Source organism: Trachypithecus francoisi, unplaced genomic scaffold (assembly GCF_009764315.1).
Source record: "Trachypithecus francoisi isolate TF-2019V2 unplaced genomic scaffold, Tfra_2.0 Lachesis_group10, whole genome shotgun sequence".
Lineage (NCBI taxonomy): Eukaryota > Metazoa > Chordata > Mammalia > Primates > Cercopithecidae > Trachypithecus > Trachypithecus francoisi.
In genome coordinates, this window is record NW_022681455.1 from 37,356,891 (window position 1) to 37,381,493 (window position 24,603).

The 24,603-nt window shown below is 43.3% G+C and overlaps 1 protein-coding gene across 4 annotated transcripts in view; it reads left to right on the forward strand.

Annotated features, from left to right (window-relative positions):
- RNF8 (ring finger protein 8) overlaps positions 1-24,603 on the forward strand; it is a 40,023-nt gene that overhangs the window by 471 nt on the left and 14,949 nt on the right. For 2 of the 4 annotated variants that reach the window (XM_033217025.1, XM_033217027.1), the window contains exons 2-6: positions 6,317-6,445; positions 15,170-15,907; positions 18,178-18,240; positions 22,232-22,321; positions 24,495-24,602. In XM_033217025.1, the coding sequence (XP_033072916.1) occupies positions 6,317-6,445; positions 15,170-15,907; positions 18,178-18,240; positions 22,232-22,321; positions 24,495-24,602 (1,128 nt within the window). Of the gene's footprint in view, positions 1-6,316; positions 6,446-15,169; positions 15,908-18,177; positions 18,241-22,231; positions 22,354-24,494; position 24,603 lie in introns of all 4 variants that reach the window. The other 2 variants (XR_004438701.1, XM_033217026.1) reach the window with 2 other exon arrangements.

Below are 24,603 nucleotides of genomic sequence, written 5' to 3' on the forward strand. Positions count from 1 at the left end.
GGAGAGAAGGGAGAAAGCGGTTCTGGCGCGAGCGACTGAAGGGTCTGCGGTGGGAGGTGTTTGGGGGAAAAATAGGAGCCGAATGAGAGAAAGAAAAGAGAGTTCGGCTCTGGGGAGCCCTGGGGGGCCACAAGGGTTGGGGAGAGGACAGAGGCCCTGGCCCGCGGCCTGTGGGGCGAGAAGCTGGCCCCGTCCAGAGAGGCCTGGGCCAGCGGGTAGCGGGGCCGGGGCCGGGAAGGAGAGGGACGCGCAGAGAATGTGAGGAGACGTGGGGGTGTTGAGGAGGGGAGGGCGGGGGCTGGCCAGATCCGGTTTAGGGCGCACGGAGCCCCGCGGTCCCCAGGTCGGGGAACGGTGGCGGGGGCCGCGAGCCGCAGGGAAGCCGAGGCAGGGCCCGGCGCGTGAACTTTCTCGAGTTTGTTTTGAAAACGATTCAAGTTTTGGGCTTTGTCCCTTAAAGCAATCAAACTTTCACGTAGAAATGTATTCCTCCTTCCCAACTCTGAGGAACATGGGCAACTTGAGCTGGGGCCACCTTTCTCCGGTGAGGCTCGGTACGGCCGAGTGGCCCTCCCTGAGGTGGGTCGGGCAGGGATTCAGAGTTCTCTCCAGAGGCTGCCTGTCGTCTTTATTAATACAGTTGCAAATGAAAAAATTTTTAAGCGGAAAGGTGCACCAGCGTGGTGCATCTTGAAAGGGCGAGAGAGGGGAGGAGGGAGTTAGATTGCAATCAGGTTGAGAAGGAGAACTGGGTCAGGGACAAGCTTGTCATGCCTGGGAACCACCTGGGTTTTGGAAATAATCTGTATGAAAAGTTCTCTTTGCAGTAAAAGTGGGTGGTTGGTGGTCATGATGTTGTAAATTCAGTAAGTCTTTTAAGTCTTAATGTATGTTCAGGTAGATTTTTCCTCTAAGCCGTACCGCCTCAATTCAGTCTGCCAGGTAGGTATTTATTGAGTATTTAACATTGTTTGGTGTACAATGAGGACAAATAAAATTTCTGCACTCGAAGAGTTTAAGGCTTGAGTGGGGAGAGAGGATTTACACAATGAAGCAGTCTAAGAACATCCATATGGGCTGTATGATCAAGTGCCAAGATGTGGATTATTTAATTCCATCCCAGAGCAGTAGTTCTTCAAGTCAGAGGAGGAATTCGTGTCCAGGCTCAAATTTTGCTTGATTAGGGGATGTTATAAAGGGTTACTTGTGTGCTGTGATTTGAGGAACACCAAGAAAACATCTCTGCCCCCAAATACCTCTTCTATCCAGGTATTAGTGCCTAAAAGTCCACATTAAGCATTCAGTCTTTTAGCTTGAGCACTGATCTTTCCCTGCCTGGCCCTTTCCAACAGCATATGTTTGTGAGAAGTTTAACAAATTAAAACACGAACACCTGAATGATAACCTGACTACTACACACAAAAATAAATTGTTTTCGTGTATAACTATTAGTTAATTTCACATACATTACTTAGTGTGATCCCTGCATACACACAACTTTATAAGGTAACTTAGTGGGCAAGTGTTATTCCTTTAGATTCAATTGTTGTGGATTAATTTATGACTCTTCTGAATAGCTTGGTAGTACTGCAGTCTTGGGCAGGTGGGATGGGGAGGAAGAATTAAAGCACCTGTAGGAAGGGCAGGAAGACTCCAAAGCACTCTTAGACATATTCTGAACCATTTGATAGTTCTTTGTGGGGCCACTTCTATGGGGAGGGACCCGTGCAAACCGAGTGAATGGTAAAGACACAGTGGAAAGACTGTGGCTGGCTTCAGGGACCTGTGTGTAGGAGAAGCCTGCCAGGCTTGGCTGCCTGCAAGGTCAGGTCGTAGCATAGCCTGAAAAGAAGTCTGAATCAAAGGCAAGAGAAGAAGTTGTACTTATTGTAATGTCCCCACATCGTAGCACAAGCTGTTTTGCACAAGACTTTAAGAGGTATGCTAATAACATTATAACAGCAAAGGTAGGTCAGCTCCCTGCCTTTCCAGTTCTTAGTCTCAGATGTTGTGGATAAAATAATAAAATAGAGTTCCTTTCATTTCATTAGTGGGAATACTGTAGTAAATTGTCTAAATAAGTGGCTTTAAGCTTGTTAAAGCAATGCGTAGAGTTTGGTGGAAAAACCAGTGGAGATTTATTGCAAATTAGCTAGTTCTCAGGTACTATAAAGTATCTAGGCCTTTGGGAAAAACAACAGAACCTTCTCTTTCCTTTTCTTCTCTTGTATTTAGTTTTCATTAAATTTTCTGCCCTAAGGGAAAAAAGGGAAAGGATGGTTATATTTACTGGTTTGGGGGCTTTTGTTGTGGGGTGTTTTGTTTTGTTTTGAGACAGAGTACTCCCTGTCACCCAGGCTAGAGTGCAGTGGTGTGATCACACCTACACCTCCCTGGTTCAAGCCGTTCTTCTGCCTCAGCCTCCAAAGTAGCTGGGATTACAGATGTGCACCACTATGCCCAGTTAATTTTTGTATTTTCAGTAGAGACGGGGTTTCGCCATGTTGGCTAGGCTGGTCTCGAACTCCTGGCCTCATGTGATCCACCCGCCTGGGCTTCCCAAAGTGCTGGGATTACAGGTGTGAGCCACTGCACCTGGCCATATTTACTTGTTATTTGAGAAACAGTAGGAATTGTGCCCAGGAGGAAAGAGATAGTCTTGTGAAGGTGGGCAAGGACAAGATGATCTTTTAGATCAATAATGTATGTAAGCTCAAATGCTTACAAAACTATTGTAAATGAAAACAACCCCTCACATATAGGTCGGCAGTCAGTTCCCATGGGAAATTTAGTGTTCCATTGAGTGGTCCTGAGATTTCCAGTTAACCTCACGGCACTCTTTAACTATAGTATAGGAGAAATATCAGTAGTACCAAGGTAAATTCTAAGACCAGGCAGTGCAGGGAAGGATATAAAAGGATTCCTTTTTCTGGGTTCAGAGTCTGTTGGAGGCAGTTTCAGAAAAAGGCACTCTTCCACTTTTTTGGTATTGTTTTCCCCAGGCTACTCACAATGGCAGTCTGGCTGTCTCCCCTCCAGTATTAGCATGTAATATGAGATGCTTCCTCTCTTAGAGATAAAGCTGGGCCGGCCGCGGTGGCTCAAGCCTGTAATCCCAGCACTTTGGGAGGCCGAGGCGGGCGGATCACGAGGTCAGGAGATCGAGACCATCCTGGCTAACACGGTGAAACCTCGTCTCTACTAAAAATACAAAAACTAGCCGGGCGAGGTGGCGGGCGCCTGTAGTCCCAGCTACTCAGGAGGCTGAGGCAGGAGAATGGCGTAAATCCGGGAGGCGGAGCTTGCAGTGAGCTGAGATCTGGCCACTGCACTCCAGCCCGGGCGACAGAGCAAGACTCCGCCTCAAAAAAAAAAAAAAAAAAAAGAGATAAAGCTACCTAAATAGAAATTTTACGGAATATGGATGACAGATAAATCCCTAACCATTCCAATTTTAACAGATATGTGTATTCAGAGGAACTTCTATAATTAATATAATTCTGGCAGAGTGTGAAAGAACTGAAAAACTTTGTGCTCAGTATTGGTGGAGTGGTCACCACAACATTTTAGAGAGGAACAAGGAGACCGTATGAGTTCCAGCTGCTGCTCCATATTTTCCAGTGGTAATAAATACAGTCTCTAACTTCTGACATAGAAACACCCACCCTAAAATCTTGAGGACTCATGCAAGACCTCGTTATTTTTTCATTCATTCTCAAATACTTAACTGAACACTATGCTGGGTATAGAAACACAGTGGTAAACAAGACAGATAAAGTCCCTGCTTATCTAATTTATATTCTGTTAAGTGCACGGAGGGGAAAAGTAAAATAAGCAAGATAATTTTGGTTTGTGATAAGAGCATCCTAATAAGAAATATGATGGGAAGCAGACAACCAACTTTAGACAGTGGTGATCAGAGTAGGCTTATGAGTAGCTGAAACATGAAAGATAAGGAGCCCATGCAACATCTGAGAGAAGAGTGTTCTTAGCAGGGGGCTAAGTGAAAAGACCCTCGGGTAGGCTGGCACTTCAGGGAGAGGGGCTTAAGGAACAACAACAAGAAGAATGTTTGAGGGACTGGAGCAGCTAATGTTGGCACCGTGATATGAGTTAAGACTAAAGAGTAGAGGGGCTCAGGACTTTCAGGGTCTTATAGGCCATGGAAGGAAGTTTGAATGACTGGACAGTTTTAAGGAAAGAAGGAAAATGATCTGATTTAAAATGTTTACATTTCTATTCCAGTTACTCTATAAAGTTTATGGGGGCTAGAGTGGGAACAGAAACAGTAGGAGGCCAGGTGTTTTGGACTAAGGTTGTGGCTGTAGAGATAGAAATGAACAGACTTAGGACATATTTGGATTATAGCCCATAAAATTTACCAGTGATTTCAGTGTGGGGATGAGGGACAGAGATGAATCAAAGATGACTTCTGGGTTATGGGTTGAATAGTTGATTGGATGGTATTGTCAATACTGAGATGAGAGTTTGTGGGAAGGAATAGATTAGGTCAGTGAGTCGTAGTGGTCTTTGAGGGACTGAGGAGGACACGCATGATTCTGAAAGATCTTCAAACGAAGAGAAGAGGGCAGTTTTTAGCTAACGTTGGTTTAAAGTTCCCAGTTAAGGTTGTGGTATGGGTCATTAAAGAGGTCATTTGTGCACTAAAAAGAATAAGCAGGGAGCCAGACGCGGTGGCTCACGCCTGTAATCCCAGCACTTTGGGAGGCTGAGGCAGGTGGATCACTTGAGGTCAGGAGTTGGAGACCTGCCTGACCAACATGGTGAAACCCCATCTCTACTAAAAATACAAAAATTAGCCGGGCATGGTGGTGCATGCCTGTAATGCCAGCTACGTGGGAGTCTGAGGCAAGAGAATCGCTTGAATCCGGGAGGCAGAGGTTACAGTGAGCCAAGATTGCGCCACTGCACTCCAGCTTGGGTGACAAAGCAAGACTCCGTCTCAAAAAAAAAAAAAAGAAGAAGAAGAAGAATAAGCAGGGAATTCTGTGATCTGGATCTCAGAAGAATTTCATTTCCTTCCTTCACAGGGTTGTTATGAACTAGACTGGTCCAACAGGAAAGTATGATAGATGTGAATTGGCGCTTCTTTTCAACCTTTTCCAGAAGCTCTCAAGCTGTTCTTGTGGATAAGACAGAGAATATGTACTCCAATGCAAAGACTTTTGGTTGAATTATAACTGGCCAAAGGTATATCCAGGCTGTGTGGATTAGTGTTTACTAGGCTTTCCTGAAAACTTTGCCTTTGGCTGCATCCCATTCTGTGTCTTGAAAGAAGGTATAGAAGGCATCATATCATATAAATTTGGTGGAAGGGATATTAAGTATGTCTCATCTGATGGCAGATTAAAAATTCAGAAAGGTCTTGACAAATTGGTTTGATAGGCTGAACTAGCAAGGTGAAATTTAGTAGGAATCAATCTAAGGTCCTGCGCTTGAATCCAAGGTTTTCCATCCGATCAAGTATAGAACAGAAGAGACATGACTTAGCATAGCATTTCTTGGAGGAGGGGGAGACCAAGAAATTTAATCATTCCTAAGTTGGAGGATACATTGGCAGTGTACTAGATCTGCTGTGAAAGCTAATGCAATTTATATGCTCCAGTGATAATTTCTAGAACTGGGAAAGTAACACTTGTGTTTGACTGTGTAATAGAAATTAAGTTTATTTTTCTTAATATGCCTTCCAAGAATAAAGATAAACCAGCAGTCCTTTCACAGACTCATTAGAATGGCAAAGAGACTCAAGCCCATCCCCTGGGAGTTAAGTTGAAGTAACTGGGAATACAGAGTCAGGAAAAGAAAACTCAGGGTTCACTTTATAGCTGTGACATTGAAAGGGGATTGGAGATTTCCTGATGGTGCCAGGGCAAAGCCAGTGCCAATGGATGGAATTTACAGGGAGAAAGATGCCAAGTCACAGACATTTTAAAAATTGGAGGGCCTGCCTTACATAAAGTTACTGGCAGTATTTATGAGTTGATGGGATGCGTAGAAAGAATTCCTCCATCTCATGGTCACTGAACCAGATGACCTTTCAAGATCTTGCCAACCCTGAGATACATGGATAACTCTTTTTCAGCGTTCTCTTCTTGTCACAGCTGTTTGCCTTTTTCTATTTGGTGGTTCTCATGGCAGCTGAAGGGGAGATAGCTGATGCACTGTTTTGGTTCCACAGGTGTCTGATTTCATAAGTCAGGACCTGCATATGCTGCTGGTTGACGAGATTTGTAAAGGCACTCCCTTTTCAGCACAATGACTGATTGTATTTCTTACATTGTTGTTGTCTTCCCAGGTGACTGTAGGACGAGGATTTGGTGTCACATACCAACTGGTATCAAAAATCTGCCCCCTGATGATTTCTCGAAACCACTGTGTTTTGAAGCAGAATCCTGAGGGCCAGTGGACAATTATGGACAACAAGGTACGAGAATTCACAGAATCCTAATGACTTTTATTTGTTTTTAAATTACTTTTTTTTTTTTTTGCATAGGTAATTCATGGTATAAAATTCAAAAGTATAACTTCTTCTTTCCTGGCCATCCAGTTTCCTTTTCCAGAGGCGCAGCCACTTCCATATGCTTCCAGAGATTAGATTATACTAAAATAATTTCTCTTGATTTGGGTTGAAGTTTGTTACCTTGAAGAGAATACCTGAATTGGGGTAGTAGGTCCTATTCCAGAAACTAGACTAAGTTACTGGGCAAATCAGCCTGTTTGAGGTGAAGCTCCCAGAGACCCTGGGAATCTGCAGAATCCGCTAATGCTTCTGGAGTACACTTACGGCTCAGTGAACGGGGAGAAGGGAGAAACTGATCTGACTGCACTTAGCTCCTTGCCTTCCTCATTCCTTTCAATCTGAGCAACCTCCCCTGGCTTTTAAAACATGTTTTAAATGTTGGTGTTCTGAAGATTTCCTTTGAATAATGGGTTTTTCTCCTTTAGACACATTTGAAAACCACTAGTTTAGTGGTAAATGTGTTGAGGGAGGTGCAATAGTATATAAAGCCCAGCAATTAGAAAGTACCTAATGTGCTGGGCGTGGTGGTACATGCCTGTAGTCCCAGCTACTGGGGAAGCTGAGGCAAGAGGATTGTTTGAGCCCATGAGTTCTGGGTTATAGTGTGCTACGCTGTTCTGGTGTCTGCATTAAGTTCGGCATCAATATGGTGTCCTCCTGGAGGCAGGGGACCACCTGTTTGTCTAAGGAAGGTGAACTGATCCAGGTTGGAAGGAGGGAAGGTCAAAACTGCTGTGCTGATCAGCAATGGGATTGCACCTGTGAGTAGCTACTGCACTCCAGTGTGATTGACATGGTGAAGCCCTGTCTCTATCAAAAAGAAAAGAAGGGCCGGGCGCGGTGGCTCAAGCCTGTAATCCCAGCACTTTGGGAGCCCGAGACGGGCGGATCACGAGGTCAGAAGATCAAGGCCATCCTGGCTAACACGGTGAAACCCCATCTCTACTAAAAAAAATACAAAAAACTAGCTGGGCGAGGTGGCGGGCGCCTGTAGTCCCAGCTACTTGGGAGGCTGAGGCAGGAGAATGGCATAAACCCGGGAGGCGGAACTTGCAGTGAGCTGAGATCCGGCCACTGTACTCCAGCTTGGGCGACAGAGCAAGACTCCGTCTCAAAAAAAAAAAGAAAAGAAAATACCTAAAGTGCAGATATATAAGCACCCAGGATATATGATAAAAATATAGACTATGAGGTGAGAGAAATTCTAACATAAACAGTTCATGTTTAGGAAGCATAACATGTCTTTAAGTACCATTTCATATTGCTTCACTGCCCCAGTTAGGATTTTAAAGGTACCATTAGAAGGAAGGATATCCCACAGGTCTGTCCAGCAGCCTCATTTTGCATGCATAAAACTGCTAGATTTAAGCTGTTGTAAAGTATCTTCCTGCTGTAGAATTAAGTTGAATTGGCACTGTATTGAAGGAGACAATACACAAATGCTAAGTAAATAGGTTCAGCACTTTCAGCAATGCACCATGAGTGGGGTAAAAATTGACACTGGCATTATCTACTTTAACCCCTTATGTAGACAGATGAATCTGAGGCCCAGAGAGATAAACTGTCTTGCCCAAGTCCTTCTCTATAATGAGCCAGGACTTAAGTTTCTCTGCTATGCCCTGTGCAAATACCAGTAAAGTACGTAAGCAATTTGCTATACTGGCTTTATGACGTCAAACAATTAATTATGCATATTTAAAATATAGCTGCAAGATTTTAAAGCCTCTGAAATAGTGTATATCAAAACAGCTTAGGAAAAGATGTTTTCCTCATCAGAGTAGGCTGTATGAGAGTTGGGATTACAGTATTATAGAGGTGAGTTTTCTGCTGCTGCTTTTCTTAATTATGTGCAGTAGATGTGATCCACTTATGGGATTAGCAGATTTTCATAGGTTGGGAAGCCAACAGCTGATCAACTTTAGTGTTATTTAAATGTCAACCACAGGGATACAGAGGCAGCCTGTGCAAGATCAGATCATGACTGTGCTCCGGGCTCGCTCTCCAATGTTTGCTTTGTACCCTTCCTTCTAGGGTTGCTGTTATCATGTGATTCTTCTGAGGTCTCACTCAGGCAATAGAAAGGAAAGATAGGTTTCTTAACAACCTGTTTAAACTTTTTAGCTGTGATTGTGAGATAACTGATTTTTAAGAGAAGCTAGGACTGGGGTGTTTTGATGGAACAATTCTTACAAGTAAATCCCCCCTCCCCTCTGCACTTTTCTTTTGATTACAGATGCCCCCTTTCTGGCTTCCTCCTGGCATGATGCCATGGCAGCCCTCTTCTGCTGATAAGGGACCTGAATTTCAGCTGTAGGATATTATTGCTGTGGTTGTGTTTGAAGTCATTTGCCAAGTCTCTTTCAAGAGATAGGTGTTTCTAATAAGTTAACACTCAGAGCTGCATTCTCTTATCTGCTGGAATGGCCGGAAAGTGAGAGCTTAAGTATAGTTACAAAAATTGCAAGAAATGTTATTTTGGTTTAAAATTGGCTTAAGATATAGGAAAAAAAACCCTTGGAGGACAGCTAACTCTGCACACAGTATGAGGATAGTTCTAGTTGTGTAGGTTTTGGTCAATTCATAAGCTCTTCAGATGGCCATCCTTTGTATTGGTATCCAGCTCTTTCAGAAAATTGGTTGTTTTAAAGTCACAGTATGAAATGCCTTAGAGGTTCGGTCACGTCTTACTTGAGCCTTTCCCATTCTTACCCTCCTCTCCTGTTGCTTTTCACCTGCTGCCTGGTGATTCCTACTATTGTTCTTCTGCAGAATCTGGCATTTGAAGTCTTTGGTAAGTGTACTCTTATGTGAACAATCTTTGCTGCTTGGGACAGTCCAGCTTCTTCTGGTCCTCAGCAACTAGAGCAGTGGTTATCAACCCTGTTTCCAGTTTTTGCTCTCACCTGGGGTACTTTTTAAAAATACTGATGGTAGTACAATAAAAACGTTCATTCGTCAAAAGACACCATTAAGAGAGTAAAAGGCAAACTCAGAGGAAGATGTTTGCTACATATTATAGTCAATGAAGGGCTTATCCTGAGTTATATGCAGAACTCCAATAAGAAAAAGATATGCCCTATTTAAAAATGAGCAAGAGACAAGCACTTCACAAAAGTTTGTATCCAATGAAAAGTTGTTCAACCTCATTAGTAATTTGGGGAATTTAAATTAAAACCATAATGGAATACCTCTACACATTCACCAGAGTGGCTAAAATTGAAGACCAGTGATGCCAGGTATTGGTAAGGATATGGAGCGATAGAATGCTCTTGCCCTTCTGTTGGGAGTGTAAATTGGTACAGCTACTTTGGGAAATTATTTGGCATTATTCATTAAAGTTCAGTGTATATAGCTTTTGACACTGTATTTTCACTCCCAGGGAAACAGCCCAAATGTCCATCAACAGTAGAATGGATAAATTGTGGAATAATCTTATACTGAAACACTATACTGTAGTGAATATGAATGAACTACTGTATCTAATAACATGGATAAATCTCACATAATATTGAGTGAAAGAAGTCACAAAAGAACACATATTATATGATGCCATTTATATAATGTTTAAAACCAGGCAAAATTAACATGTGCTATTAACTGGATAGTAGTCACCTTATTGCCAGGGTGGCTACTGACTAGGAGGCACACGGGGTTTCTGGGATGCTGATAATGTGGGGTTTGTTTTGTTTTTGACCTCGTGGTAGTTAACGCTATGATGTTCATTTTGTGACTGTTCATCTAGTTGGTACATTTATGATTCGTGCACTTTTATGTTTGCATGTTCTACTTTAGTAAAGAGTTTAAAAAATATATTGAGGATACATGATACAATTGCTGAAATAAGACTTGATGATATTAAGTGCTGGCAAGCATGCAGAATAACTGGAACTCCTCAACCTCCACTTTGAAAAACTGGTGGTTTCTTTTTTTTTTTTTTTTTTTTTTTTTTTTGAGACGGAGTCTCGCTCTGTCGCCCAGGCTGGAGTGCAGTGGCCGGATCTCAGCTCACTACAAGCTCCGTCTCCCGGGTTCACGCCATTCTCCTGCCTCAGCCTCCGGAGTAGATGGGACTACAGGCGCCCGCCACCTCGCCCGGCTAGTTTTTTTGTATTTTTTAGTAGAGACGGGGTTTCACCGTGTTAGCCAGGATGGTCTCGATCTCCTGACCTCGTGATCCGCCCGTCTCGGCCTCCCAAAGTGCTGGGATTACAGGCTTGAGCCACCGCGCCTGGCCGAAAAACTGGTGGTTTCTAAGAGTCAAATATATACTTGTCCAGTGATCCTGTTTCTAGGTATTTACCCAAGATTAATGAAAGCTTATGTTCTCACAGAAACTTGTATGTGAATGTTTCTAGTGGCTTTCTTTTTTTAATTTATTTTTGTGAGATGGAGTTTTGCTCTTTTCGCCCAGGCTGGAGTGCAATGGTGCGATCTCGGCTCCCCAAAACCTCCACCTCCTGGGTTCAAGCAATTCTCCTGCCTCAGCCTCCCGAGTAGCTGGGATTACAGGTGTGCAGCACCACGCCCAACTAATTTTTGTATTTTTAGTAGAGTTGGGTTTCACCATGTTGGCCAGGCTGGTCTTGAACTCTTGACCTCAGGTGATCCACCCACCTCGGCTTCCCAAAGTGCTAGGATTACAGGCGTGAGCCACCACACCCCGCCTGTAGTGGCTTTATTAATATTCATCAGAAACTGGAAAAAAACAACTAGGGAATGGATAAACTGTGCTCCACCCATACTACCTTCAATATTACTCAGCAATAAAATATAACTGCTAGTAATGCAACAGCATGGATGAATCTCAGAGGCATTACGCTAATTGAAAGAAGCAAGACTCAAAAGTGTAGATAATGGTCGGGTGCGGTGGCTCAAGCCTGTAATCCCAGCACTTTGGGAGGCCGAGACGGGCGGATCACAAGGTCAGGAGATCGAGACGATCCTGGCTAATACGGTGAAACCCCGTCTCTACTAAAGAATACAAAAAAAACTAGCCGGGCGACGAGGCGGGCGCCTGTAGTCCCAGCTACTTGGGAGGCGGAGGCAGGAGAATGGCGTGAACCTGGGAGGCGGAGCTTGCAGTGAGCTGAGATCCGGCCATCGCACTCCAGCCTGGGCGACAGAGCCAGACTCCGTCTCAAAAAAAAAAAAAAAGTGTAGATAATAAGATTCCATTTGTATTACATTCTAGGAAAGGGAAGAGAACAGATAAGTAGTTGCCTGGGAATGCGGGAAAGGTTGACTACGAAGGGGCAGTGTATCTTGCTGTAGTTACGCAACTGTATGTGTTGGTATATAAATGTAACTTTTAAAATACTGATACTTAGTTCCTATCTCAGACCAGTTAACTCACTCTGAGGGTGAAACTCAGGCACCACTCTTTGTTTTAAACCTTCCCAGGTGGTTTTACTGTATAGCCAGGGTTGAGAACCACTGAGTTACATAAATTATCTAAAGCACTCCAAGAAAACATTGCCTTTTGGTTTTGAGTTTCCACTTTCCTCAATAAACTGTTTAAAAGCAGCTGGACAGAGATTGAGCATCTAGTGAAGTAATTCCCATCTAAGCGGATGTGTATTATCCCACCTTTTTCCCATTGGTGGCTAAGAGACATCAGGCAGACCTGGGTATCGTTTTCTGCTGCTAACATTGTTCAAGTGGGTAGTTATGAAAACCAACATCAAGAAAGCCTTGAACAGAGCCTGATTATTTAAACCATTGTATTTGAGATCATCTCCAGCAGTACTTGATTGTTCTTCTACAGCCATGGGACGTTTGTCCTTTTCTGGTCTCCTTACATGAACAGAGCTGACTCAGGGCTTTGGTTTAAATTATACCACTAGATGTCACCAAGAAGTGATGAATGGGTAAATATACAAGGATTCAAGGACAAAACGTGATGGAAGAATTTTGAGTTTACTTTCCAGCTTCTAAAAGGGCTCTGAAGGCAATGGGTTAATGTAGAGGATCTAATGGAGGTCTGCAACATATTGTGAAAGTTTGCCCCAGCTTCTGAGGGATTCTTATTCTCTTTGGCTGTGGGCTGCTTCTGTAATCTTATTTATTTATTTTACCTTATCTTAGCTTTGGAGACTTTCCTTAAATTTCTGTACTTTGGCACTAGGTGGCCTTCTGTGTCTTATTACTTTTTCTGACACCTTTTTCTTGCATATAATCTAAAATTGACTGTCCTGCTCTAAAATTGTTCTCGGATAGATTGTTCTGGCTCCATCCCTCTTGTTTGTTGTTTCTCATATGTTGTTTCAAAATTCAGTAAAACTTATGACTCCCCATAGTTTCTCAGGCTGTATAGAAAGGGTGTGAGGAGGTTTCCTAGATGAACCAGGTTAGACCCAATGCACAGTGGGTTAAGACTAATCTTTCTGGCCGGGCGCGGTGGCTCAAGCTTGTAATCCCAGCACTTTGGGAGGCTGAGACGGGCGGATCACGAGGTCAGGAGATCGAGACCATCCTGGCTAACACAGTGAAACTCCGTCTCTACTAAAAATACAAAAACTAGCCGGGTGAGGTGGCAGGCGCCTGTAGTCCTAGCTACTCGGGAGGCTGAGGCAGGAGAATGGCGTAAACCCGGGAGGCGGAGCTTGCAGTGAGCTGAGATCCGGCCACTGTACTCCAGTCCGGGCGACAGAGCGAGACTCCGCCTCAAAAAAAAAAAGACTAATCTTTCTGTATGTATCTATGCCAGTGTTTTCTTTCTGTGTAAACCAAGTAATAGAAGATAAAACTGGAAACAAGAGCCTAATGCCAAACCAGAGCTGAGATCTGATCTCTACTTGCCCTTTACCCTCTGTGCCTTGTGGTCAAGCCCCCTGTCCCTCATATTTGTATTGACTGGGGATTTTTTTCTAACTGAAAGTAGGTAGCTGTAGTTGCCAGTGTAAACATAAATCTTGGTTCCAATTCAGAAGTGAGCATCATCTCTGGCCTATCCCCTGAACTTAAGTCCTTGATATGGGTTAAAATGCTCACCAGTATATTTCAACTCTGAATCTTGCCTTTGTTTCAAGTCTATTTTAGGACCTGTCATCTCCATTTAGCATCCCTTAGCTATTCCAGCTGCACATGATATTCCTTTGCATTTATAGGCTATGCCATGTAATCCCATATTTACTTATTTGTGCCCTTGTGTTGTCTTTTCCACAGTCAGCTGCTGAAAGTTTTCATGTCTTTTCCACTCAATATATTTACCTTGCATGACATTGAGCATAGAATTGAAATGATTGTTGATGAATCAGTTGAACCAAGGCATAGTAATAGTAGTGAACACTTATGTAACACGATGCCCAGGCACTGTCTAAATAATTGCCATATGTTATCTCATTAAATCCACACAGACCCCATGAGGGGAGACTTATTTTCCTCCATTTTATTGATGCAGTAACTGGACCATAAAGAGGTCAAGAAACCTGGCCAAAATCACCCAGCTGCTAAGCGATAGAGCCACATTACAAACCCAGGTAGTCTCACTCCAGGATCTGTGCTCTTAACCTCGATACTATGACTTCTTTAAAACCATAAAAGTTTATTTTATTTTATTTATTTTGGAGACAAGAGTCTCGCTCTGTCACCCAGACTGGAGTGCAGTGACACGATCTCGGCTCACAGCATCCTCCGCCTCCTGGGTTCTAGCGATTCTCATGCCTTGGCCTCCCAAGTAGCTGGGATTACAGGCACCCACCACCACACCTGGCTAATTTTTGTATTTTTAGTAGAGAGGGTGTTTCACTGTGTTGGCCAGGGTGGTCTTGAACTCCTGGCCTCAAGTGATCCACACACCTCGGCCTCTCAAAGTGCTGAGATTACAGATGTAAGCCACCACTCTCAGACAGTAAATATTTCTTAAGCATTTATTCTATGTGAGTCATTGTGCTAAGTGATTCACATGCATTATCTTATTCATTCCTCACAGGAACAGTATGAGATAGGTACTGTACTATCCCTAGTCTGCATACAAAACAGGCATGGAGAGGTTAAGTGAATTGTCAAATGCCATGCAGACTATGAACCCGCATCTGAGTCCAGAGCTCCAGCTCTTATCCATTATCCTGTATTGCCCATATATCCCTGTTGGTATTAAGTGGCTCAGATCCCATCTGCCATTTGACCCCAGTACCGGATTTAGTACTCTCTTTTTTTTTTATTTATGTGTGCGTGCTTGTTTACCAGTGTGTTAAGGAACCACATCCAGAGATAGCATTTGAACCTACTTCATGGACCTCACCCTTAACTACTGCTTTCTTCACTAATAACATTTTTTCTAGTTTTGGGACGTTGCTGCAGTTTAGGTCAATAGGAGCTAGCCAATTTCAGTTTCCTTTAATGCTATTCCATGTGTTTGAGTAAATTATCCACCAATAATAAGGTGATTCCTGCCTGTTAATATGGCAGTTCTCTGTGGAAGCATGAATGTGAAATACAGGTAAAAAGCCAAAGCACTGCTTAACGAATGCTGTTTCTAGGGATGGTAGTTTATGAATCTTTCTTTTCTATTTGTTATCAAGAGTTTTCCTTCTGAAAAGGCAGAAGGTTTTACAGCAGCAGGAGAGAGATTCCATTAAGAAGACGAAAATCACGAAGCTTATTTCTTCTGTCTTTCACTTTCCCCAGAGTCTAAATGGTGTTTGGCTGAACAGAGCACGTCTGGAACCTTTAAGGGTCTATTCCATTCATCAGGGGGACTACATCCAACTTGGAGTGCCTCTGGAAAATAAGGAGAATGCAGAGTATGAATATGAAGTTACTGAAGAAGACTGGGAGACAATATATCCTTGTCTTTCCCCAAAGAATGACCAGATGATAGAAAAAAATAAGGAATTGAGAACTAAAAGGAAATTCAGTTTGGATCAATTAGGAGGTCCTGGAGCTGAAGGCCCGTCAAATTTGAAATCCAAAATAAATAAAGTGTCTTATGAATCTGGTCAGTCAGTGAAATCACAGGGGAAAGGTGAAGTGGCCAGTACACCCTCTGAAAATTTGGATCCTAAGTTGACTGCCCTTGAGCCAAGTAAGAAGACCACAGGGGCTCCCATTTACCCTGGCTTCCCTGTAGTCACAGAGGTTCATCATGAGCAGAAAGCCTCAAACTCTTCAGCATCTCAGAGAAGCTTACATATGTTTAAGGTGACCATGTCCAGGATTCTGAGGCTGAAAATACAGATGCAAGAAAAACATGAAGCCGTTATGAATGTGAAAAAGCAGACCCAAAAAGGGAACTCAAAGAAAATTGTGCGAATGGAGCAGGAACTGCAGGACTTACAGTCCCAGCTGTGTGCAGAGCAGGCGCAGCAGCAGGCAAGAGTGGAGCAACTAGAGAAGACTTTCCAGGAAGAGGAACAGCATCTTGAGGTACCACACAGAAGGGAAGGGCAAGAGTGGTCTTCAGGAGTAGGGCAGGCACTTCATGAGCCTCTGGCCAGAGTTCTCAGTTTCTGGGCCAGGTACCAAATTCTGAGCACCAAAGACAAGAAATGGAATGGGAACAGTAAACTTTTGAGATCAGGGAAGGAGATTGAGTAGAGGGTTAAGGCTTCAGCATGCTGATGAGATCAAGAGCCAGAGATGGGGTGCCAAGATAGGGTAAAGTGACCAGCAGAGCCAACCAGGACATAACTTATCTCAGGATGCAAAGCTGAGGCAACTCAGAACCAACATGAATTCAGGGGGAAGTTAGGTGAAGGTCAAGATGCCACAAAACCACAGTATAGTCCAATTAAATCATTAGTTGTCTTCAAGACTTACCTATCTTTGCTCTGTGGCCAAGGCCAAATCACTTAGTCCCAGGGCAAGTACAGGTCAGCTGGTTCCTCTGCCCTTGTACCTGACAGTTTGTTAGCTATAAAGGTTAGTTAACTCTGTAGCTAACCCAGGAGGTGAGAGGCTAAAAAGGCAGAAAATGTTTTTGTTTCTATTTTGAGCAGCCAGCATGTGATGGGACAGATGCACCATGACTGCATTGTTGGGTTGAATGATAAACCACCTTCCACAGTGCTTATAGTAGGGAGGTAAAATAATGACTGTCTTAGCTGTGTAAAGGTAAGACCAAATGTGTTTCCATCCCTGAGTCATTTGCTTCGATGACAAACTCTTGCACAAAGCTTTAGGCTAGAGTAGACCTGTCCCTGCTCAAAATGTCATTTCCTATCTGGCAGGAACTACACATTTTACTCCCACCCAGTTGCTCAGATAATATTGAATGTCAAGAATTCCCTATTGTTGACTTAGAACTCACACGGACCAGTCACAACTAAAGTGAATAAACTTTTTTGTTTGGGTTGCTCAGGGTAAGGAACAACCAGAGGTAGTGTTGGCTTATTTCTGAGCAATTTATAAATTTCATTCTGATCTCTGCCATCCCCTTGAACTGGTAGTATTAGCAAAAGCCATGGATTAAATAGGTCTTTTGAGAGTATACACTCCTTGCTTGCGTGTACCTTTTTCTTCCCTTATCCAGCCTAGACTAGTTCTTGAAATTAGTAGAGGGTGGTTTATGTCTATGTGTCTAGTATATCACACCTTCACTAGGACAGAACTCTCTGTAAAGGCTAATACGTTCAGGAACAAGTTACTGTTGATTAATATTTGTGGCTGCTCTGGACATGCCTCAAGGTATAGCTGCAAAATCTTTTTTTTGAACCAAAATGTTAAAGGCAAAAGGATCAGTTTGGATAATTTCTCTGGGTATGAGTAGGTCATGTACATATTGCTCATAGTGAAGTGTATCTAGTCCCTTGTTTATCAGCTGCATCTCCCTCTGCCCACCAAGCCCTAGGGATTTATCCTACCCCCTACTACTTGTTAGAGGCTCATTAAACCCTTGCTGCTTCGCACTTTTTTTTTTTTTAAGTACTCAAATTGCCTGGTACTAGGGAATTCTGGCAGTTATAAAGATGCTTAACAAATGGTTTTTGCCATTAAGGAATTTATCTTGTTGAGGAGGCAAGATGTATCATACACATGATATAATCAGAGAATACTTTTCAGTCAATATAGTAAATTAGAGAACAATTTTAAGTTGGCATATTAAATGGGTAGGTAATTCTTAAGGACAGAAGGGCCCAGAAGTTCTTTTGGAAGGTGCTGGCTAAAATAGGTTAATGATAACCTGGAAAGCTTCCACATTGGAGGGGGCCGATGAGGAAATACAAGCTCAGGCAAGGAGAGAGGAAGAGCAGTATATAAACTGAAGTGTAAAGACTCAGAATGAGAGACAAGGTGGCCAGAGTAGAGGGAAAAGAAGCATGCTAGATGTTGTGAGTGCCAGCATTGGGTAATACATCTGAGTTTATAGTTATTTGGGGACTCAGAAGTTCTCAGTTTACATCCTTTTGGGAATCATGGCCTAGTCCATGAAGGAGGCTTGGACTGTTAGGCCATAGTATTTCCAGAATAATCCAATTGGTGTCTTAAAGCTTACAGTCCTGAAGTGTGCAGCATTTGAGCAGATAACTCTGCTCAAATTCTTTACTGCCAACAGCTTGAAGTAAAACAGGAGATTTTCCACCTGCTCCCTCACCCCTGTTGTTTCCAGATGCTCACACTGCTCTGCTTGTTGCTGGATTGTGTTCCTTTTTTCTTTTCCCTGCAGAGAAACCTTCCATTTTGTTTTGGCTTTGCAGGGTTTGGAGATAGCACAAGGAGAAGAGGACCTGAAGCAACAGCTGGCCCAGGCTCTGCAGGAGGTAACTTTGCCATAGTACTAAGATTATAGTGGGCTGTGGAGTGGGGAGCAACCAGGCATCACATGACCATTGACTGCCTCTGCTGCTTAGCGCATACCTCTGTGGCATCTCCAGTCTGTAAACAGAGCAGGTTGCAGCTGCTCACACCATCACATCAGAGATTTGGAGCCTTACAAACATGCCAGAACTCAGCATGAAAACTTAGATTTTCATCTGATCTGAAGTTGCTCTGGTGAAGATGGAATGGAACATTAGCAGTTAAGAGGCTCTCTGGGGAAGTGGCTCCACTTCCAGAAAGGTGAGGGCAGCAGAGGGAAAATATGAGATATGACTTGGCCACCAGGCCCGTGAAGGCCTCTGTTACCACAATGTCCCTGAGCTGTAGCCAACCAGAAACAATTCGAGAATGTTCCAGTTAAGCATTTTAGGCCAGGTTGAGAATGTGCAGTTTAACAATCAACAAAACATATCAATTTATTGAAAAAGTAAAGCTCAACAGTACTAAAATTCTCCGAAAAGATTACCTGTAATTTATTTAATTTAACCTGACTACTCTCATTTGATTATTTTTTTGTGTGCTCTTTTGCATCTTTAAAACCTACTTTGTCTTCTACCTTTTATGTATTATGATTAGTAGTTCCATTTAGTCAGGATGGTTCAGATCTCACTGGAGAGAGTGAGCAAATCGCATAGGAATTTGTTCAGGGGAATTTATTCTTTTATCGTAAACCTACTTCCCAACCTTACAGTGCTAACAGTCATATTGTATTATAAGCACGACAGGGTGCCTACCTTGATCTCCTTGAGGGTTGCACAAACAGCTTTGGAAAGAATTAGATGAAAATTAATTCAATCGTTTTAGAATTTTATTTTTTGAGCTTGTTTATTTTCTAGGGTGGGAGAGTAGGCGTGTTTCCCATTTGGAGCATTATTAAGTTAATATTCAGACATTGTTTTGAAATTGAAAAAGAATGTGGTTCTGCTAGTTGGAAATCGCTGAGGGATCACTGAGTACCCTGCACCCTCTCCTGAGACAGGAAAGCACACTATCATTTTGCGTGGGATACTTGGCCATGGATTTATTAGCTTAAAATGTGATACTTTTCGACCAGGCACGGTGGCTCAAGCCTGTAATCCTAGCACTTTGGGAGGCCGAGGCAGGTGGATCACCAGAGGTAGGGAGTTCAAGACCAACCTGACCCACATGGAAAAACCCCGTCTCTACTAAAAATGCAAAATTAGCCGGGCGTGGTGATGCATGCCTGTAATCCCAGCTACTTAGGAGGCTGAGGCAGGAGAATCGCTTGAACCCGGGAGGTGGAGGTTGTAGTGGGCCGAGATGGTGCCATTGCACTCCAGCCTGGGCAATAAGACTCCATCTCAAAAAAAAAAAAAAATGATACTTTTAGGTCATGGTTCTATACCATCATGCCTGGGGGACGTGCCACTCATGCGGTGGTGGTTTTTTGTTCCACCATGCTGATCCTTTTGAAAGCTGTTCTTTATAGTTTATTTAAAAACTGATTTTATAATGGTGTTTTTTTTTTTTTTTTTTTTTTTTTTTTTTGAGACGGAGTCTCGCTCTGTCGCCCAGGCTGGAGTGCAGTGGCCGGATCTCAGCTCACTGCAAGCTCCGCCTCCCGGGTTTAGCCATTCTCCTGCCTCAGCCTCCCGAGTAGCTGGGACTACAGGTGCCCGCCACCGCGCCCGGCTAGTTTTTTGTATTTTTTAGTAGAGACGGGGTTTCACTGTGTTAGCCAGGATGGTCTCGATCTCCTGACCTCGTGATCCGCCCGTCTCGGCCTCCCAAAGTGCTGGGATTACAGGCTTGAGCCACCGCGCCCGGCCTATAATGGTGTTTTATAACTGATTTTCTGTTTAAATCACATAATACCTTCTTCTCCAATCTCCAAGAAACAACCACATCTTTTTCAACCCAGTGATTCATAAGTTCTCAGGGAATTTGACTATAGTTAGAAATGGGTCCAGACCTTCTTCACTGCCCTAAGCAGTCTGCCAGTCTTTGAGTGGAAAAGAAAATAAAAAGATGCATTTATATATGGCTCAAGAAACTTCTCTGACTGCTTTTCATACCTATTATTTTATTTTCTTATCAACACTGAGGTAGGAGGGAGCACCTATTTTCCCATTTCCTTTTATTTTTATTTTTATTTTGAGACAGCGTCTTGTTCTGTCACCCAGGCTGGAGTACAGCAGTGCAATCTCAGCTCACTGCAGTCTCTGCCTCCTGGGGTCAAGTGATCCTCCCACTGCAGCCTCCTGAGTAGCTGGAACCATAGGCGCGTGCCAGCATTCCCGACAAATTTTTTGTGTTTTTGGTAGAAATGGGGTTTCACCATGTTGCCCAGGCTGGTCTCAGACTCCTGAGCTCAAGTGATCTACCCAGCACAGCCTCCCAAAGTGCTGGGATTACAGGTATTATGAGCCACCATGGCGGCTGTATTTTCCATTTTATAGATGAGAAGGTTAAAATGCACATATCTCATTAGTAAGTCAAGTTGAAGACCCAGGCCTTCTGATATAACTGCTTTTTTTTTTTTGTCAGGAGATCACACATTTTAAAATTTGGTTCTTGAATAATATCTTTTCAAAAATACTTACCTTTACTCCACCTTCTTTTAAAAAGAATTTGAGGTGAGATTCTAAAGTATAAGCTATCCTTAAGCATGAGAGTGCTCATAAATTATGTTTCATATATGTGGAACCTCTTGACATTCAGCATAGGCATTTAGTCACAATGAATGAGCTGTTAGCTCCTGGGTGTGCCTTCTTCCAGAAGACACTGGCAGGGTTCAGGCAGCATTATCTTATGAGCATGTAGTGTGTGATTTGTAGAATAAATAGGTTAAAGATTTTTTTAATTCAATAAAAATGAGTATCTAATTTCGCTGATTCCCATTTCTTCCTGATTATTTCATAAAAGCCGCTTCCAGTTCTGAATAGCTTGTAATTACTTACTAGTTCTTTTTTTTTTTTTTTTTTCCCCGAGACGGAGTCTTGCTCTGTCGCCCAGGCTGGAGTGCAGTGGCCGGATCTCAGCTCAGTGCAAGCTCCACCTCCCGGGTTCATGCCCTTCTCCTGCCTCAGCCTCCCGAGTAGCTGGGACTACAGGTGCCCGCCACCTCGCCCGGCTAGTTTTTTGTATTTTTTTAGTAGAGACGGGGTTTCACCATGTTAGCCAGGATTGTCTCGGTCTCCTGACCTTGTGATCCGCCAGTCTCGGCCTCCCAAAGTGCTGGGATTACAGGCTTGAGCCACTGCGCCCCGCCTACTTACTAGTTCTTAAATACTGTTCCCACAATCACTTGCATGGCTTAAAAAAAAAAAAAAGCGCCGGGCGCGGTGGCTCAAGCCTGTAATCCCAGCACTTTGGGAGGCCGAGACGGGCGGATCACGAGGTCAGGAGATCGAGACCATCCTGGCTAACACGGTGAAACCCCGTCTCTACTAAAAAAAAAATACAAAAACTAGCCGGGCGAGGTAGCGGGCGCCTGTAGTCCCAGCTACTCGGGAGGCTGAGGCAGGAGAATGGCGTGAACCCGGGAGGCGGAGCTTGCAGTGAGCTGAGATCCGGCCACTGCACTCCAGCCTGGGCGACAGAGTGAGACTCCGTCTCAAAAAAAAAAAAAAAAAAAAAAAGCACATATCTGGGCTCCAAGCCAAACCTATAGAAGCAGACTCTGGGACGCAGTGTAAGTTCTTCAGTTGACATGGATGGCCACCAATGATGGGTTAGTGTTAGAGGCCCCGGTGCATTTGGTGGCCTCCTTCCCTAACTGCCCTCTCCCCTGAAAAAAAGCAGCAGGTAGGTAACATAGCCCGATGGAATAAAGGTATTATTTTGAAACTGCCATTTTATCGATCCCTGAACCAAAGTCACTAACTAGAGGGAGAGAACAGGCATGTTTGTGGCTAAAAGGGAGGTTGCATTGTAGTTCATCCTGAGTATGTATCTGCTATGTTTTTGCAGCATTGGGCTCTAATGGAAGAGCTAAATCGCAGCAAGAAGGACTTTGAAGCAATCATTCAAGCCAAGAACAGAGAATTAGAGCAGACCAAGGTACTGGAAAGAAGATGGAAGTTTAGAGTTTGGTTAGTGCATGCAACTCAGCATTTTCAACAGTGTAAGGGTTGCTATGGAGTATGAGAGAAATTATGGCTGCTCCTTGCCTCTGGGGAAATAATCTATAAGATTATAGAGGTCTATAGAAGGCTCTGCCTGTCAGACAAGATCTATTTCCTTCCCTTGTTCAGAAGCAAAATGCTGGGAATAAGGCACTTGCATCCTGCATTCTAGTCCTTTGTCTATGGTGGGTACTCCTTCAGGGTGTGTCACTGATACAGACTGAGGAATATTGTAGTCAAGAAATAGTTCCTCCTGAACTATGAAATTTGAATTACATAAAGTAAAGTGAATTACTTAATACTATTCCTTCCTATGTCAGATCAGGAGAACTCTTGAATTAGGGGTTATAAACTTAAATGCCCACCAGGGCCAGACTGGTAATCCAAGTGAGTGAAGTGGCCTGAATGTGAGAACACAGTAGGGAGCTGTGTGGGCTGTGGTTCATTGGATGGGGTATTTGCCCACACCCCCATCCCAGGAGGCAACTCTTCTCTGCTCAGCCAATTGTTGCCATCCAGAAGTGCAGGCCCAGTGTTGTCAGATCTTCTGATTTTTCCACAGCAGATGAAAGTCCAAATGTTTAAGTGAAATATCCCAAATTTTAAATATTGGCACCAACTTCAGCTTTTTGTGTGTGTTTTCTTTAATGTGAAGGCCAAATTAAACAAGTCTGCAGGATGGATCCAGTCCACAGGCCACCAATTTGCAACCTCTGACCTGAAATTAATACCTGAGTCTGACTGCATCTCTCATCCCACCCTCTCCATGTACAGACCTAGAGCTGAAGGAGGGACTTTAGTTGGTTTGATTTCCTGTTTAAATCACATAATACCTTCCTCTCCAACCTCCAAGAAACTACCACATCTTTTTAAACCCAGTGATTCTTAAGTTCTCAGGGAATTTGACTATAGTTAAGGGGGTCCAGACTTTCTTCACTTCCCTAAGCAGTCTGCCAGTCTTTGCTTTGATTGGAAAAGAAAACAAAAGATGAAAAATGAGCCAGCCACTCAAATATACCTCAAATGGCCTATCCTGTCCCCCTCAGGGGCTCTTAATGCTTTCTGTTTTGGGGGTGAATAAATGTCTGCTTCAAGAGAGCATACCTAGGATCCGCCTTAAAAAGTGTGTCCACACTCTTGGGGAAAGCCGGGGAGATGTTACTGCAGGCCTCTGCAGGAATGGGAAGTGGTAGGTATCATAGAGCATGGAGCCTGAAGGTAATTCAAGAGGTCTTTCTCCAGCCTTCTGCCTCCAGAGGTGTGCCTTACTTTATAGAAAAGGCAGCTGCGAAGAACACTTTAACTTTATAACTAATTCAAGTTTCCTGCCTCTCTGGACTATTCATGCCTCTTTTCTTGTCCAGTGAGTTTTAAATTGTTTGGGATGATCTTATGTAACATCTGAACTATGGCTTGCTATAAACTACTTAATGTCCCATCTGGTCTTGGGTGGTTGGTGTGGTTAGTATACCACCTGCATTTTTCTCATTTGACTAATTTTGGGGAAGGAGACAGAAGCTGCAAAGCAAATACTAAAAAAGTGGTGTTTTAGTCCATTCAGGCTACTACAAAGAAGACCCATAAACTGCGTAGCTTACAAACAACAGAAATTTATTTCTCATAGTACTGGAGGTTGGGAAATCCAAGATCAAGATACTGGCATATTTGGTGTCTGGTGAGGGCTATCTTCTGATTCATAGATAGAGTCTTGCTGTGTCCCTACATGGTGGAAGGGGCACACGAGCTCTCCTTGGGCCCCTTTTATAAAGGCCACTAACCCCATTTATGAGCATGGACCTAGTCACCTCCCAAAGGCCCCACGTCTTAATACCATCACATTTGAAATAAGTGTCAACATGGGAATTTGGGAGGAAACACAAACATTCACACCATAGCAAGTAGGGAGAGGAAAGAAAGGAGGTTAGTGCTCTGTATTAGAAAACAATTATTAACAATAACCCTTAGGGAAAGTGTTCTATTCTTAATGTTGCTACACCAGAATGAATCATTCATTAAGACTGAATCCTCTTCTAAATAACCCTGCTCCCTGTCCCCTTTTGCATTTTTGTTGGTTGTCTGAATGACAGGTAGGATTGTGTGTCTTGCAGGAAGAGAAGGAGAAGGTGCAAGCACAGAAGGAAGAAGTTCTCAGCCACATGAATGATGTGCTAGAGAATGAGCTCCAATGTATTATTTGTTCAGAATACTTCATTGAGG